The sequence below is a fragment of the Dermacentor albipictus genome, chromosome 3, assembly GCF_038994185.2.
Source record: "Dermacentor albipictus isolate Rhodes 1998 colony chromosome 3, USDA_Dalb.pri_finalv2, whole genome shotgun sequence".
Taxonomy (NCBI): domain Eukaryota; kingdom Metazoa; phylum Arthropoda; class Arachnida; order Ixodida; family Ixodidae; genus Dermacentor; species Dermacentor albipictus.
In genome coordinates this window covers 95550084-95568922 of record NC_091823.1, presented here as the reverse complement: position 1 = coordinate 95568922, position 18839 = coordinate 95550084, and the positions used below count along the sequence as shown (strand labels likewise).

General features: G+C 45.7%; 1 protein-coding gene across 5 annotated transcripts in view; it reads right to left on the bottom strand.

Moving 5' to 3' along the window:
• Window positions 1–285: 285 nt before the first annotated feature.
• Window positions 286–18839, bottom strand: part of LOC135902931 (harmonin-like) — a 179010-nt gene continuing 160456 nt past the window's right edge. For 2 of the 5 annotated variants that reach the window (XM_070535803.1, XM_065433253.2), the window contains 9 exons: window positions 16954–17102; window positions 15042–15317; window positions 12512–12664; window positions 7699–7955; window positions 5238–5390; window positions 4764–4797; window positions 2644–2691; window positions 1571–1783; window positions 286–672 (listed from right to left, as the gene is read on the bottom strand). In XM_070535803.1, the coding sequence (XP_070391904.1) occupies window positions 637–672; window positions 1571–1783; window positions 2644–2691; window positions 4764–4797; window positions 5238–5390; window positions 7699–7955; window positions 12512–12664; window positions 15042–15317; window positions 16954–17102 (1319 nt within the window). In that variant the 3' untranslated portion in view covers window positions 286–636. The remainder of the gene's footprint in view (window positions 673–1570; window positions 1784–2643; window positions 2692–4763; window positions 4798–5237; window positions 5391–7698; window positions 7956–12511; window positions 12665–15041; window positions 15318–16953; window positions 17103–18839) is intronic. The other 3 variants (XM_070535802.1, XM_070535804.1, XM_070535805.1) reach the window with 3 other exon arrangements.

The following is an 18839-nucleotide window of genomic DNA, read 5'->3' as shown; positions in this document are numbered from 1 at the left end:
TGAAAATGGCATTGTGCTACTGTCCGCAGTTATTTTTTCAGTAAGTTCTTACTTTTTCTGTTTTAAGTTGGCATTCATATTTACTTTAAAGTGACGGCTAAATCATTGGCGAATTCAGCAAATCCTCTAAGCATAGATAAAGATAAATGCTAAGAGAAGTGCTAAGAGATAAATGACACCTTTATACAAGTGCTCCAGGGAACACATTTATTGATGCAAATGTAGAGGGTTTATGTCACAGTGGGACACAGTCGATTCACCGCACGCCAGCAAGACAAAAACTCAAAACTTTCATCTTTCATTTATTTACATACTCTGGACAACACTGGGTCTGCTTATGGTACAATAACAAACAAGATACTTCAGCAAGCTTGGTTTATCTGTATGTACAAGAATTTCAAAAAGTTTTCATCTAAGAGTATTCTCCGACAAGTGCTGCATATCCATTTTGTTCTCCATGTCTGCCATTGTCTCAAATGGCCAGGTCTGCATATGGTCATCAGAACAGTGCACAGAACTAAAACTGTTGCAGTTTGTGTCCTGATAGGGTTACATACATAAAAACAAAAACAACTGAACATTGTTTTATGGCTTTCTGAGGCAGGACGCTGTGTAGAGCAATGCAGTTAGGGCATGTTACGGCATCTTGGCAATGGTCAACCGGAGGTCATTCTGAAATAACAACAAGTAGAAGTATAAAATGCAACTTCTGTCTCTACTCGAATTATATCGCAGAGTAACAAAGCCTACCTACTGAGACAAATGACTGTCAAAATCATGCTAAGCTTGTATGGCCTAGTCATGTGATGGCTATTACCAACACTCCTCCCACCAAAATGTGAAGGTGGAAGCAGGTTTCTGTGAAACAGTATTCTTTCTTTGTCTGACTTACTATTATTTGCACTGAATATACAGAAGGACAAATGCATGTACATGCTGCTTCTGGCTCCTAGCATGGCATATGTCATTGCAGTCAAACCAAGCTGATTTAATAAGACCAGCAGTTGCGTTACTACTTGGTGAAAGAAACACCATGAGAGCGTCAGTTATTTAATGTTGCTACCTAATGTCGCCCAATGTTATGCCCATGGTGCATTTCTTGGCATAAAATGAAATGCAAACAGGTTAAAATACTACAACACTTGGAAAAATCCTTTGCATTTCAACTTTTGGTAAGCTTCTCGTGCAAGGTCACGATTCAGACACCACCGACGAGTATATTTTTTCGCTATGTATTGAGCAACTACACCTTGGCTTCTGAAGCAATCGTGCATAAGAATTGGTGCGATTCATTTTGGCCTGTCCATTTTCACTGATGGTGTAGAATCTTTCTTACTTAAATATTGCTTAAAAATTGAAACTAATACCATGCCCCAACTACCTTCCTTAGAAAAACCTTATCGCAAGTTATCTTGTCCTAGTGTCATTTCTCAAAGAGAAATGTTGTATTGGCCTGGATTGATGGGTAATGCTTCAAGAATTAAAAATAGGCTGGGCTTGCCATGAGCAAAGGAGGCCTGGTAAGCCAGGAAGGATGTAAAATTGAAAAATAATGAGGGAGCACACTCACATCGGCGCTTGCCATGGCATTCTGGATGGCCACCCTGGCAGCAGTGAGCGACGTGTTCACCAGGCGGGTGTTGTCCACCATGAGGATCTGGTCTCCAGTGCTAATCTCTCCATCTACGGGGATCATGCCGCCCTCGCGCACCTCGGCCACCACAATGCGCCCGTCGTGCGCAGAGTTGAGGCCCCCATCTAAAATCAGGTTCAGTGGGCCATCCTGCGGACAATACCAGAAGTTATGCCTAGTTGGCAGAACTTTGACTCAAGAAAACTCCCATAATTTGTTGTCGTCTCCCATTGCACTGTCTTATGGATGGAGCAGAACTATGCACATTGTAGTATACCGTTGACTAAACTGCTTGAAGGGGCAACCAAACGTAAACGGCAAATCAGATTCATATGCATTTGAATGGTGTTCAATCAGTGCCAAGTATAGCTTATTGGTAAAAAAAAAAGAATCTCAATTTGGAGCAAGTTGAATACTGGTAATGACCCACATTATCTTGCATCTTGCAGACTTGGGCCCTTACTTGAGGGATAAACCCGCAGAGGTTACTTCACTGATTACAGTAATCTATATTCCCAAGTAAATCGCTAGGTTCTTTAAAAGCTGGCCATTAACTAATCCTATCGAGTTCTTGCTGCTGCTTGGGATGTCAGACAGATATTTGAACTGGGAGCAGGAAGCAAGCGCTGCAGCTTGTTATTCACTTTTATGTAGGTCATTGTTCTGTGCACACCTCCACTCTCAGTAAAAGCAACTTATTTGCTATTAAAAGCATGACATATTAATCCCATTCTATACGTATCCTTCCAGTGTCCGTTTAGGCATTAAAGAAAGAGGAGCTTTGAATTGCAATTTATGGTAAAGCACAAGCATAGACCTAATGATGGCATGGACATTTAAAACTCTGCTAAACATGCAAAAGTGCCTTCTCTGGGAAAATTCAATGCTTGAGAAAAAGCACATGAGGTGTACATGGGGCTTTGCCCAAACACGCTGTCATATGAAAGCTTGTTTCGTTCTCGATCAAGCTGAATCTGAAAAAAAAATTTGAAGAGATATATATACGGTACCTTTTTAAATGTAAGCGTCTTCACAACAGCCCCTTCTGTAACATCATTCTGGAAAGCAAAAAAAGAAAAAGTCAGTTTGACGTGTAACAGGAATGATTGTACTTATACAAACATGGTTCCTAGACATCTGTGCCACAAGATGGTGCACTGATAAACAGATAAACAGGGACCTGAAAGGAGCAAGTAAAGCTAGTTCTGCTTGCAAGAATGTCTCCCCAGAACTGAGATGGAGGAGGATCCAGAACTATCTGACACTACATACACTGACTGCTTGAAATGAGCTCTCGTATAGTGAGCATAATGCACATTAACTCTCTTTTCTTTAATGACAGAACTCAAATGGCATATAAAAATCTTTGTTTATCTAATTGCACAAAACACATTGAGAATAACCATAACTAATGAACGTAAAATATATCTTATAGTAACTTTTTCAGCAATAGGAAGAAAATACTACACAGAAAACTAGAAGTAGGCTTCACCCCAAGCCGCCTATGGCTTCGTTCGGAATTTGTACAGACAGCTCTCGTCAAATGTGACCCATAGCTGTACATTTCATTTGCTTTACATCACATGTGTGACAGCACTGCAGCCAGAGATCTTCCATTAGTCTGTCTCTTGTGACCACGCTTTCAAAAGAAAGCAAGTCGCATGCGAAACTTCATCTTCCTCATACAGTGTTCTCTAAACCAACAACTCTGTCGCTCTAAACCAACAAATTGCATTTGCTGCCTGTCATTCAGGATTGGGCGAAGACATAAAGCCAGCAACTTCGTACTCTATACCAAAACTCGGCAAGAAAAAAAGATTCACCGACGGTTACGATACTCCCTAATGCAAAAGTTGAGTGCATGTCTATGAGTATTTTTATTCCGCGATATATTTGCTGGCTCGAACAATCTGACTCATGAGGCACGTTACAAATGGAGCGAAGTCTAACGCGACTGTCTCACTAATCGGGGGATCGCGAGACGCAGCGCGTGGGTGACGCGTGGGTGCAATTCACAGCAGCCGCCGCAAACGGACCTCCGCTCATGTAGCGCTTTGTTTCCATGCTATATGGCCTCGGCGGCGTCATTGGCGAACATATGACATAGCTAATCAGGCGCCATCTCATAGCCATCATTGCTGCAAAGCCTGTCTTGAGCGGCACTACGTTTTTTTTTTCTTTCGCTATACCCTCCTCCTCCGCTTTCCTCCTCACACTCTCTTCACTATCGCCGTCTTTCATCCCCCGCTGTGCTCCGCATTCGCTCTTTCATACTTCGCTGTGCTCGTTTGCTCAATTACGCCGATGCCAATGCTCACCGCGGGAACGGCCACCTATGAGCTGCGCTGTAAAAAATTCTCATAAGTTGCCTGTAGGCAACACTCATTACTAAAGGTTTAAACACACTGTCTTTACAGCTACGGACACAAAGAATACAGCTGTGAAACTTCAGGTAATCGCACAGTATGTGACACAACTTATGTGACAAGTTTTTCGTGTTTATCAATAGCAGAGGAAATTTCAGAGGGAAATATTAGGGGCTTGGCCACCCCTTCCTGCCCACCTTTAGAGAACCCCTGCATTGCTGCATTGCGCTCTATGCACAATCGCCTACAAGCATTTGTATCCACATGCCCTTGAATCAGGTGGCACAATGGTAGGTTGTGACTTACAATCAACTGTCATCGCCGCTTTACCAAGGATGAGACATTCACAATGAAGAGCTACATGCTTTAATGTAATTTGATTTTATTTTGTTTTCTGATAGTGCCTTTTCTGGCTGACTGTACATGTGTATCAAGGAGAGTGAAACTTTGGCTTACATTGCAGCGATGGGTACATAATAAAGAAAACAGAGCACCAAATATGACGCAAAGTACTTTAAATTTCACCATCATGACAATCATACAAAATGGGCCCATTTTATGTTATAATCCCCTTTAAAAACACAGTATTATTCACATTGCGAAATTCAACATTTAGATTCAGTGAACTTGCCTTCCGATTTCCCAGCCAATGGATGCGAAATAGTGAAAATGAAGCTTACATAAATGTTGGAGTTTTGTAGTAAGACACATTTAACAATTCAGAAACACTAGTATTGTAAGGTATTGTCCGAAATTGAACTTACCACGAGATTTGCCAGTGTAGGCTGTGTTGGACTGCTGAAATGACAACAAAAAGGAGGCAGCTATACATTTTGTTTACCACTCAAATATATTGGGCATTTCACTTCGAAATTAGTTACTTAAATTTGCTTTATGTGCACCTTTTCTACACATATGAGCGTGTCTTGCGTATCAGGATTGCATATCGGAACTATACAATGTTGTTCCTTCCACAAAATCACATTGCAAACATTGCTTCAAAAACACAGCACAGACATATCTACACGCTGTAGTGTTCCATAGAAACTTTGTGCAGCACTCAAAGGTGTAATCTGAATGAAACAAAGTTTACTGCAGCCTAATGCCTCATTATTGATAGTTGCTTTAACTAGTATGAATTGTGAATTGCTGACGGCCTGGAATCAGCTGTGGCCATGATTGCAGCAATCGGAAGGTGGCAATGAAGACAACAGATAAGTCCAAATGTCATAGCTCACGCATTGGTAGTGAATCTTGTGCTCAGGCTGGGTCTGTTGGGTGCCTTGCAGTTGATACTGACAGTCATCTTGGGGGCATCTGGTGACTGTGTCCGTGCAGGGGATGGCGTCCGTGCAGCACTGGACTTTCCCGCTGAGTCCAGGGTCGTCGTCCTGAAGTGAGGACATGGAGTGCCAATTTTAGTTAGCTTAATTTATCAATTGATTTGCTATTACATCCATGAACTACACCTGGGAGGTGAGGGATCTTATAGTAGCGGGCTATGAATTCCTGACCCACATAGTTTTTTTTACGTACAAAAACTTCGGGCGGTCAAAATTAATCCATAGGCTTTCACTACAATGCCTCTCACAGCCCCAACGCTGCTTTGAGATGTTAAATCCCATAAATCAATCAATCAACAGATATTCTTTATACGTAGTGAAGTCGGATCTCATTTGGTGCATTTGCATTCCATCCCTCACGGAATTTGGCCACAGCAGTATATACCTAATCAAACCCGTGATGCAATTTTCAGCAGCAGAGTATTACCTCAGTTTGTAAAGGTGGCATCTGAAGAATAACGTACAGGAACGTGTCTGTTGCATAAATACAGCCCACCAAAAGTTCACTTCTATCCCAACTCGCCACGGTGGCTCAGTGGTTACGGCGTTGTGCCACTGAGGCCGCAGGTTCGGCTACATGCAGTTCATTGGGGGCAAAATGCGAAAATGCCCATCTACTTAAATTTAGGTACACATTAAAGAATTCTAGATAGTCAAAATTAATCCGGAGCCCTCTGCAATTAACAGTCCCTGCTTAGACGAATGGCAATTGGCACATAATTACTGCCTACAAAGGACACAAAATACGTCAATAAAGTTGTTTTTTCAAGTGAACGGGTTGTTAAGAGGTATCAGGTCGACTGTAGTTGTTTTGAAATAGCAACAATTGTTAAACCTCGATATAAGTAATTCGGTAAAATCTGCACTTTATTTCACTACATCGATATTTTTCTATATTAAAATTCAACCGTTTACGCGAATAAGTAGTTGCCGACGCATTTTTGTTACACGGAAGTGTCTGTAAAAATTTCCGAATTGTCTAAAATTTCCAAAAAAAAAACGCTTCCTCTGCCTCTTGTTGCAACGAGCCTGCGGAACTCGGGATTACGTGGCTTCCAACACTATAGGCGCGCGGAAAGACAGCGTCCATGAAGCCACCAGCCATCTCGGCTCGTGTAATCGTTGCACCCGCCGCTGATCAACTTTCAAGATCGGGCGCTCAGCCGCGCCGATGGTCACGCACAGCCACGGCCGGGCTTAAGGATAATTCGGTTGTATAATTTTTATTACTTTAAATTTGTGTGCGTACGTATGGCGGGAAATTTAAATAAAAGAACAAGTCAGCGCTTGCCTTCGTCACTTCCTGTCCTTGTACCGGTGTAACATACCGGTGTACCGGCTCTTAGTAACATGGTACACTAGCCTGGTCTCGATCCCTGCTAAAGGAGACGCCCCTCCACAAACGCGCGCTCGACCACGTTACCGCCTGCCCCCCTTACACCCCCCCTGCGCACGAGGGAAGACTAGGGAAGACGGCGCGCATCAAGCCACCGTCCTTTCCGACTCACTCTCGCACACTTTGCCTCGCACCCACTGCGCGCGTCACGTAGGGCGAAGATCTCATCGCGCTTGTACATGTACGGCGAGAGGGTCTTGCATTTAGTACTAGTACCACTATCACATGTTTTTAGACGCTGCTTCACCCCGGCGACCGCTCTATCGCACAGCACGCGACATGAGGTGCGCTCGCGAGCAACTGCGTGTAATTCGACCATTTGACTATCTGCGTCCGTGACAGTTTTCATTTATTGAATGGGTATTCCTTCGCGGCGGCAATCAAATTTAGTTATATCGGAAACGCGTATCAGCGTACTTTGTTATATTGAGGCACAAAATACATTGTTTTTTTCTATGGACAAGAAATTATAGAAAGCTAAACACTTCGTTATATCAAGGTTTAACTATACGTCACTTTTATGTCAAGCAAATCTGTGTGTCACAGAAAACGATGTTTTAAACACTATATCAAGCTTCAAATACACAAGCAATAGTACTGTCATTCTTTGGGATTGTAGAAACTAGCTCTAGCCAATGCTTGGCTATTTCTGTTAATAAAGAAATTTATTATATTGCGTTGGAACATAAAAGTCTACATATTAGCTTAAAACAGGCGCGCAGTTAATTTGAGCAGGAATGAGAGCACTTTATGTTAAAAAGACTGAGAAACATATGACATAGTATATAGTGGTGTCGCCGCTGTCATGGTTTGGTAAAAGAAGCAATTAAGGAAGTTGTTGCTCTGAGCTGCGATCTTTTTATACTTATTACCAGAAATACTTTTCAGCTTTAGAAATGTTGACAGGTTTCATTAGTTTAACCTTGCCTTTGCGGTGTACTTAGCAAAACAGGCACTTGCCCCCTGTCGGCGTCGATGATCTCAACATTAGCAGGTCGGGCGAACCGGTTAGGCCTTGGGTTGCTGCCATCCGGGTAACTGCCGATGGTTACCAGTGGCTTGGCACCGAAGAAGCTCTTGGGAGGCCTGGCCTCGGGACCCCGGCTGTCCGTGATGGGCACATCCTTAGCTGCTCCTGGTCCCGGCACGGGAGGTTTTGGTGCGGGTCCCTTTGCCACATGCGTGGCTCTGGCTATCGGCCGCTCCTTCTTCGAAGCCTGCATGCAAATACACCATAGCAATGTGGTATAGTGTGTGTTAAATGACAGGGGTGGCGCCAGGATTTTTCGGTAAGGAGAGGGGGGGGGGGAGCGCAAGATTCTGCATTTTCTTGAGGGGTGCAGGAAGGCACACTGGGCACTCCGTGGTGGTAGGTAAGAGAGGGCAGGTGGAAGTTGTGGGAGGTCAGCCGCCCCCATCGCCCTCCCCTGCAGAGCTGCCCTCTGTGTTGGCCACTGGCTATACCATGCTGAATATTCCGGCCCTCGTCAGACCACCAAAGCCAAGCAGTGCGGAATCGAGAAAGACCACCACAGAATTCTGAGCGCTGATGGCATCTTTTCTTGAGCGGTTTCGTCCACGTGTTTCACTCAGAGCAAGACAATTTAGGCTTTCATAAAGAGCAGTAAAGTTGCATAGCATTAGTTTGGTTGGTAGAGCGTATTGCTGATAGCCATAATTAAAACATGGCTAGCGCGATTTGAGCGAGAGGATCGTCGTGCTCAATACAAACCACATAATTAACTTACATGAAGTTTGATTTGCGACGCATGATCAGGATGTTCCAGCTGCACGCATACTCGTAGACCCGGCAAGACAGTATAGAATTGCACGTACCTGAGAAAATCTTGCACCTTTTGGGATGTATTTTTGTCTCGCAGGCATCAGTATTCACATTTAATTTCGTTGTATGCACTGGGGCGTATGTATATTATATATATAACTGTTTATATATAACAATGCGTTGTCAGACGTGTATTTTCTTGCCAGGAATGCTATGCGTGCTGACGGCAGCACTAAGTTACAGGGTACAGACAACCGAAATGCCGACAAGGAAGCTCTGACGTGGCCAACAGCATTGCAAGAAATGAATAAACTTATACAACGCAAAAATATTCTGGAATACGATTTTTGTCTGCGATACAAACCACTATTTAAAATAAAAGGTTTGCACCCTCTGAGGCATACGTAGTCCGGAAGCAATAATCTCCTCTATCTGCCTTGCTTGCGTTTCCTTTCTTGAAATCTCTGCGCTCGCTACCTTCCCGTGAAGAATGCTGTCCCGCTGATAACGCGCACGCCGTTCGTGACCTGCAGGAGCACCGGGCGCGCAGCGTTCAGGAAAGGAAATGCGGGCAAGATAGGCTACGACGATTATTGTTGTGGAAAAAGACAAGCCCCAAAAGGTGCACACTTATGTAAGAGTGTACGTGAATACACACTAAATGTTTAGAGTGTACACCCATTGAAGCTTATCGTTGTCTCACAATATTAATCCTAATCTGGCTAGCTTGCGTTTCCTTCCTCGAAAAATCTGCGCTCGCAACTTTCCTGCCAGGAATGCTGTTGCGCTGATAACACGCGTGCCGTTCGTGACCTGCAGCTACCGGGCGCGCAGCGTTAAAGAAAGAAAAAGCACGCATAGCAGATAACGATGGCACTAAAAAAAAGACAGTTACGTCCTTTGGGGGGTATATTTGTCACGCAACAATAATCGTCATCTCTCTCGCCCGCATTTTCTTTCTTTAACGCTGCGAGCCCGGTACTTCCAAGTCACGAACGGCATGCGCGTTATCAGCATGATAGAGCATTCTCGACAGGAAAGTAACGAGCGCGGCGTTTTCAGGAAAGGAAATGCGGGTAAGACAGATTACGATTATTGTACACATTAAGAAAAAATTACACCCTTTGGAGTGTATAGTACACCAAGTGTAATTACACCCTTTGGAGTGTATAGATGACGATAATCGTCATCTGTCTTGCCCGCATTTCCTTTCTTGAAAACGCCGCGCCCGCTACTTTCCTGTCGGGAATGCTATGCCATGCCGATAACGCGCATGCCGTTCGTTACTGGAAAGTACCGGGCTCACCGCGTTAAAGAAAGAAAATGCGGACAAGACAGATGACGATTATTGTTGTGTGGCAAATATACACCCCAAAGAGTGCAACCGTTTTTAGAGTGTAGTGTGACAAATATACACCCCAAAGGGTGCAAACGCTTTAGAGTGTAGATTTAAAAAAAAACATCCATTTATTTCCCTTATCCTTGTGGGTGTTAATGTTTACTGCGTACAGACCAAAATAAAGGTCTAACCATTTTGAGAACGTACAATGGAAGTAACATTAATTAGGTCAAACTGTGAGAGTCGGGAAATTCGCCGGAAGGAAACAAAAACATGCTAAGAGAGTTAGTTTTCATGTCAAAATTACAAGCGTGAACTCAATTCCACATTACGCGCATTTGCGTATGCAGACAATCTGCTCGCAACGTAAAGAATGTACAGCTGCGATGCCATCAGTTTCAGTGTAGGCAGAAGAAACTGAAAACAAGCCCTGCAGGTGCGACTTGTATGAAAACACGATAGAGATTAGAACGGTAACCTTGTGAAACGCATTTCTAAGGCATTTGCGGTTTTGCGTCGCCGAAAGTCGGTGATGTCATGGCTACGGCCACGCCATTACCGTGTCCCATGCACAACCGTGTACCATGGTAGTCGCATAACCTTGTGTACTCGTCTTCCATGTGGTTCAGAGGAAACATGTTTCGGCTTCCGGGCCCTGGTTCTTCTGGCAAGCGAGCAGGGCGTCATCTGTGGCGCCATTTCCCGGCAACGGGCAGCGTAGAATATCACGATGAGACAAGAGTAACGACAACTCCACATCCCTCCCCCATATCCTGCTCGCTTGCAACACTCCCACGCCTCCACCTTGACAGTGGCGCCGTCACCGTCGTTGCAATGTGGCAGGCGACCACCCTTACTTTTTACGCGATCCTGACTGTAACTATGAGTCGGGCACTTGCAGTTTGAACGCAATTTCTTTCTTTTTCCCCTTGAAATTACGCAATGACAATATCTTATGAGGAATCAGAGGATACGGCTGCAGTGAAATCGAGAATACACGGGAAGACGATAACAGCTACGTTTAAATTGCTTCCCTTCGATGCACTATTCTTGCCCTGTGCTAAGACACATTTAGGTCGCCTGAATGCTTGTTTATCGAACAGCTTTGCTGTACCCAGACTAAGTATAGCGTTATCTTCGTACCGGAACATTTTGAATCAAAATGGCGCCGCAGACGGCCAGAGACTTCCCTTTAGCATCTTTGCGTGAACCAACTAGCCTAGTAAAATGCTTTATTTTTACTTGTCGTCTGTGCTTCCCAGCCATACGCAAAGCGTAGCAACGAGAAATGCAGCGGCAGTGGCGCATAGCAAGCGTTAGAGCGTCGTTGTTGCCATCATCCATCTGTCGCCGTGAACATGTCTTAATCACCACGTATGTAAATGTACCGGTTGCCAACATAGGTCGGTGAGTTGCTGCACGATTAATTAGCAGATAACAGTTTTCTGTCGTGATGTGTTGTGCGCAAGCCACGTGCATTAAAAAGCAAGTCCAGCACGTGTTAACGCAAGCACCCAACAAGAATATCCTGTCTTGCTTCCCTGCAGTCATGACGTATTCATAAAATTGTAGAACGGCAAAGCGACTACATTTATCACTAGAAACACGTCGCGACGTCAGTGGCGTTACAGGGGATCAATAGATACCAAATTGGCGAATTATCTTGCAGTTACACCGAATGGCGCGTTCATAATTTAGAGGCCATTACCGCAAGGAAAACCATGAACCGCACAGCTTACCGGCCGGCGTCATATACAGTACAACTCAGTACTGTACAACTCAGTACAGTGGCCATGCCCCGTGCAAACTATTACGAGCACGTATGTGTCCTGCGTAGTATGTGCACTGACATGTGAGTGTATTTCCCAGGCAATTTTGAGGAAACGGAAACACTTGGTTACAGTCTACGCGCCACCAAAGTATCGAGCATGCGTGCAGCTGGCGTTCTCATACGAGGGGTTACATTCAGGTACCATCTATCCATTTACATATTCACGCGGCTCGGTCATGTCAAAGCTTCTGCCATCGGCGGTGCCCGTTGATGCAACCTGGCAGCTACGTTTGATTAAAACCGAAGTGAATATTCGCCCATGAACTCGACAACAGCATGTCACTCGTTAGTTCAGCCATTGCACCATCATCGCACGTGGAACGGAATCTTTGGCGGATCTGAAGTGGTACATATCCATACTGTCACGGATATTGATTACTGTAGTATTTGTGTTAAAAGGAAAAAAAATCCCTTGAAGGCAGTGCGACGGCAGCACAAGCAACACAAGCGACAGAACCACTTACGATATATATGGAACGTTTTTTTTAGCACAGCATGCGATATGCTTAGCCCGGCACACCCCGATTCTCCATGCATGCGCGACTCTAGTACATTTTCCGCTCGCGCACCGGTATTGCAGCTACACCACCTTTGAATATTCGCGAACTTAGAGGGACAAAATTAAATGGTCGTACAATTTCAGTGTCCCCGCAATGTTTAGTCCTAGCTCTCAGCTAAGTACTCATCGCATAAAAGTCGAGCACCCCCCTTTCCCTTGAAAGCGAGTCACGGCCATTTGCAGCCACCAAGCGAACAGAGGCAGAGCAGGCGGGTTAATGAGGAAGGACAGGAGAAGGGGCAAGCATAGGCGTCCATTTACCAAGCCGTTAGGGCCCTTGTCCGCGTTGGCCGGCTGAATAAACATGTGCGGGTTAGGATGCGTGGGCGGCACGTAGGCCGGCCAGTGGCGCTTGCGATTGCCGCCGCCGGTGCCGCCGAGCTCGCTGGACGGATCGACCGATGACGAGACCTCCTGGAGCAAGCAAGACAAGCAGCCCGACGCACACGACACCGGTCGTTAGTGACCGCCACTGGACACACACACACACGTTCGTCAAGAGCGAGCCTCCCTCTCCTCGGTATATATATATATATAAAATAACATGCAGCCGCCCACTCTACTGCTTCCGTGAAAACATGCGATATCTTAAAGGCGTAACATTGTTCTATGACACGTGTATTGTGGGAACGCCAGTCCTCAGAGCACTGGGCACGGTCACATGTAAAGTTCAAGCATGTTCAATTAAGATCGAATGCACTCTCTTCAGCCTCGTTACATTTTTCCTGGCTGCAATCTTTTTTTTTTTTTCTCCGAGAAAATAGAGAGCTTTAGAATAGTGGCCCCAAACGTTTTGGGGCCCCAAAGAAATAGCGTCGAAGCCACTGCGCATGCGCGAGACGCAAACTGCGTTTGGGTTTTGCGTTGGGAACGCTATTTCACCGATTTAGCGGGAGCTCAAATAGCGTTCCCAAAAGCTTTGCGTCAACAAACATGGCGGCACCCATCGAAGCGACGGCTCTAACCTAGCACCCATAGAGTTTCTCACTATAACACCTAGAGGGTAATCTGGCGCCACCGTCTATGGGAGTTTCTTAAGGGGGCACCGTGCCGTCATGGGAATGACGGTATATGTGTCTGCGAGGCTCGTGTTGGCTGGTGTTGTAAGAGGCTTCGTCTAAAACGTGGATATGGCTACGCAAATAACGCGTTCTCAAAGTAAAATCTTCATAAAATGTTTCCATTCACGCATATTACATCTTTACTCACCCACGATGCATGACCAAGCGAAGAAAAGCGAGATCAGACGACCAACTGTTTCAAAGCGAGCGCGAACCTTGTCGTCTGTCCTCCAACTTTAGCGGCCAGCTCATACTTTTTACGTAACATGTAGTCGTACACACAATAACAAGTTCTCATAGTTAAACAAAACATGTTTTCGCGTAATAATAAAGCTAAAACAGCTTTTTACGTGCTTCGCTAGTAGAAAACGAATCATTGTGACAGACGGAACGGTACTTGCCAAGCGCGTCTTCAAGGTGTCCTGTCTCTACGAGAACGATGCCAATCCGAAGTCACAACATACCGGCATTCCCATGCATACCACAGCGCAGCAGCGCCAGATTTCCCTCTAGGTAATGTAGTGAGAAACTCTATGCTAGCACCAAACTGGGTTCGATTCGCGGTAATGCGTGAAGTTCGCAAGCTAGGAGAAGTGACTGCAGTTATCACTTTCTCTCAACTAGCGTGTGTTATGAAGATTGATTCATTAGACGCCGCTGATTCCGAATTCGAGTGTGGATTTTATGGCTCGTAGGCCGAACACGGCTAAGCTTGGCTGGTGAAGGCACGTGAACTTGGTTTTGTTGCTCCAAACTAAGCACAACTAATTGTTTGCTGCTTGAAGAATAACCTCTAAATTGTAATTAAACGCGAATGTACGCAAGTCAAAATTACTATTCATATCATAAGATGGTATATTTTATTTAATTATTTTTAATCGTTTTTCTTAGACGCCGTAGTGGCACTGTCAGCGGAAGACGCTATCTGCAAACGCAAAGCCCATATTCTAAACCTCTTCCCTCCTGCGTGCCCCAACGCTAACACCCGCAAAGCTCTTTGGGGCCCCCAAATATTGGGGCCCCTATTATAAAGGTCTCTAAACATGCGTGCGTATTTCTGTCACACGAGGCTAACGAGAGACTGGTCGATCACGGAGATTAGCCATATACCGGTGCCATGTAGTCGGCAGCCAATCAGGGGTCATATTCACGGAGTCACTCGCACCAACTTCTGGTACCTACGGCTATAAGGTTCCTCTAGCTCGGTGCTAATTGAGGGCACTAATGGGCTTTGCAAAACACGACTACTCTGCCCACAGGCTCGTAACGTCATCACAAGACCGTCAGCAATTGAAGAAAATGAAAAAAAAAAAACTCACTGCTCCGACTTCCTCGGCGGCATGAACGCGTCATCATTTGCTGCTACCGTCAGTATATAGGGCCCTTAGACATCGTGATTACTTGGCTCAAGGTGGTCACCCTTTCATCGGGCGTTTTTACAGCAGCAGTCCGTGAATGCGGCCACTGAACACACTATTAGCCAAGTCGCTTCTATGTTGCAACGAATGGGCTAGCAATCGAAATGGTTTCACTATCCCGCATCCCTCTCCCACGCGTTCATGCACATACTTCTGCGTGAACACCCGGTCGCATGTCGTCACCTGGCCAGACACAACATGCAACCCCTTGACAGAGAAAACAAACCACGGCTACCACAACCTAGAGCACATATGCATGCAGACATTCAGCGCGCCTGTCGACAGCATTCCATCCAGTAGTCCAGTGCTTACGCTGAGTAGACTGATCGTGGCGTAGTCAGTGACGTAGCCCGGTCCCGCGGGGCCTGCTGACACGGTCGAGTGGTATTCTGGTGGTATCCCATCCACGCTGGGCTGGTCGGCAGGGGGAACCGCGGTGGCATTCCTCTTAGACTCGTCCTCGCCCTGAACCTTGTCCTTATCCTCAACGTCCTTCCCTACCGCTGCGTCCGGCGCAGCCTTATCGTCCTTGACCGTCTTAGCCTGCTCTCCACGAGCCTGCTCCATCGTCTCCTTCGCCTGTTGCGCCTGCGCCGTTCCGGGGAGCAGCAGCCAGCCGTTGTCCATTGGTTAGTGCGGTATTAGTGTGCACAGGCGACGCGATATTCGCTCCGCGCTCTAAGAAACGCCACTGTGTTCGCCAAGCCGCTGGACATACAGCCTTCACGTTTGAATGCGGCCACCACGCAGTAGCATTGGCAGCCCGGCGATGGCAAACAATTAAAGATTCGCAGAACGAGCATTACGCTACTCATAATTTTTTCGCGGCTAGATAATCACGACTGAGTGCTCTACAGGCTAAACTGGTCCACTGAAGATGCGGGGACCTTTATAGGAACCCTTCTTTAGAAAGGTTTAGCAATGCACAGGCGTACGACAGGTGGCGACGTCTTGCGAAAGCGTTGCAAATCAAGCTCGGAGAAATTTTATTGCTACGAGCGACTGTGCACTACCTGCTGGCGTAAATGCGCAAGCAGCAACACAATTATCTTGAAGTCGATCTTTATTTTTTTTTTAATTTTTTTTTACTAAGGAGAAGAGTCGTTCGTGCAACCCAGGACGCCGTTACGGGTCATGGTCGATGACGACACCGCGAGATCTATAAGAACTACGATACATGGACTAATATATGTCTCCGCTATGATAAAACTCTATCATGAGAAGAGAAAACGTATTGACCGGCAGAGCTCTTATTCGCATACGAAACACAAGACTGCTAGTTCAGCTGCCGAAGCTAAAAGCTATAGTATATAGTGGTCCTGCGTATGTGGTTTTGTAATAGCTTTCTTAGCGATAAAAAAAAAAAAAAACGAGTGAACATCTCGACGCGTGAAGCGAGCGCGCGGAACACGCGTGTGCAAGCTTCAGGGTTAGTGAAGGTTAGTGCAGCTGCGCCAGCAGTTGTGCGACACCTTTGGCAGACGAAACTGGGATGAAAAATTTAGCACGCCGTCACAACTGCATGGAGACACTTGTATGACCGGTCACACATAAAATTCACGATGCAGCACGAACATAAATATATACCACGCAATGACACGCCTTCACCAAGGTGTTTAGACGAACAAATGCGGTTTATGCGTGTAAAAACTTCAGGAGACGGTCACATTGTTCATGTAGATAAACTTGATGTACCGAGTAAACAAGATGCCTCTCTTGTTCGTATCATCGCAGCTCGCAATGAATACTCGCGTCGCCGGGTTCTATGACATCTCAAGAGGCTATCTAGTGCCAAAGCAAAATGAGCGTGCAGTCAACCACAAAAGTTTACACCACACAGTATATGCAAAAAAAAAAACATCCCTATAGAAAGCCTGGACACATAGAAAGTCTGGGCCTTGGATTCAAAGTTGCAGACTGCAGTAGCCTTCGCTACCTACATGTGTAGTGCTCCACTAAATCAGAATCGTCATGTCTTAACGGAACACAGATTAACACATGACGCGGCAATCTTGTCCAGTAAACTCTTGTGGCCGACTGTACAACACATCCAAACAAGCAGATAAGCGGCCGCTCGGCACGCCTAAAATATTTCCAACGAAAACCACGTGAACAACGTTCGTCCCTGCATATAAACCGCGCATTTTTACGCAGCCTCATTTTATATAATATAACGCGCGCGGACCACAAGCCCGTGGCATGGTACAGAAACATGCATGCCTACCTCTTGGGCGTTGATCAAGGCCGCCGATTTGCGAAGTTCAGCGTCGACATGCGACTGCTGGGACCCAGAGCGCTCCGAAGGGGCCACAGCGGCGGACGTTGCACCGAACATCTTCTTGTGGACCTCCCGGAATTCTACCATCAGTTGCTCTGCGGAAACGTGGCGAAGAGGAACAAAAACAGAGCGTTAACGCATATTCACGCAGTCCTTCTCTGCTGCCCCCGCCCCCCTGGTGTCCCTCCCCCCTTGAGGTGAAGCTACCCGCCGTGGTTGCTCAGTGGCTATGGTGTTGGGCTGCTGAGCACGAGATCGCGGTATCGAATCCCGGCCACGGCTGCCGCATTTCGCTGCGGGCGAAATGCGAAAACACCCGTGTACTTATATTTAGGTGCACGTTAAAGAACCCCAGGTTGTCCAAAATTCCGGAGTCCACTACGGCGTCGCTCATAACCAAAGGTGGTTTGGGCACGTTAAACCCCATAATTTGGTGTGAAGCCCTGACTGTGAGCACTGCAAAACACGTGCACTGCGGCAATTATGGCACGAACAAGGTTTCTTTTGCTGCAGTAAAAAAAAAAAAGAAATGCTGCACTAACTAACTGCGAGCTGAGAGGCGTGATCTACTGTGCCCGAGACTGACCACATGTGCGGCGCGCCCGGCTTCCATTCGCACGATCGGTCGTCGCGGTTGCCTAATGCGAGTCATAGAGCTTTCGCTCCAATTAATTGCCGCGTTATTCCGGAGCACATCATGCATAATTAAGTTCGCCTATACATACATATATATATATATATATATATATATATATATATATATATATATATATATATATATATATATATATATATATATATATATATATATATATATATATATATATATAGCTGTGCGGAAATTTACCGTCTCACCAGATGCATCCAGATATCCTACAACTACATTGCGTTGAGACCTATAGGCCGAACATGTTTTGACGTGCCTATGCCTTAGTGCGCACCCTGGTTCCACTCTTAACACGGGTTCTATATGAGAGATGCCTTAATTGAGCGCTCCGAAATGACAACGTCTGTGTTTTTATTTTATTTATTTATTTTTTAGGCATGGACAAAAAGCGCGACTGGTACACGAACGCTTTGTTGCATACGAACAGTCACGATGTGTGGTCGTTCCGGTCAGGAATCGAACCCCAACCTCGTGCTGAGAAGCAGAATGTCCAATACCGCGGGCGAGTGCGGAACAAAAATCTCAACCGCAAATTAAGCGTTGATCAACGCTGTGCTATATACGGTTCCGCGGTATCAAGGCCCAGTCCAGTTTTGAACGGCGGCGCTGCAACCAAGGCTGTGCTAGAGTTACTGTATATGACCCTGTGCTTTACCCCGTGCTAGTGTTACTGCATATGCTAGCATGTACAGCGACTATGTATGCCTTGTCCAATGATATGGCGTCATCTGTAAGGTGGACATCAACACACTTTCCCTCTTCGATGCCGTACGTCTCTCCAGGCCTGCACTAGCAGCGTCAAAAGAAACAAACAACGAAACAACGCTTATACTTTGTCATATATATATATATATATATAGTGTGTGTGTGTCCGTGTCGATAAAGAGTTTTTCTTTTATGTTGTGAAGATTTCACATTTCTGTATCTTGTTTCGTTGATTTCCTGTGACCGGCCAAAAGTGCACCATGACTTTACGGACAGTCTAATGGTGTCAATGGTGTCAAAAGTCTAATGGCGTCAGATCCGGGGATTGTGGTGGCCATGGCTTGACAGAACCCCTGCTTATCCACTGCTAGGGGTATGTTATACGCAGTTCGCGGTGCTGCGTCATCGCCTGTTTGCGCACACCCTCACACGAAACTTGGGAGAGTTTTCGTTGTATTTT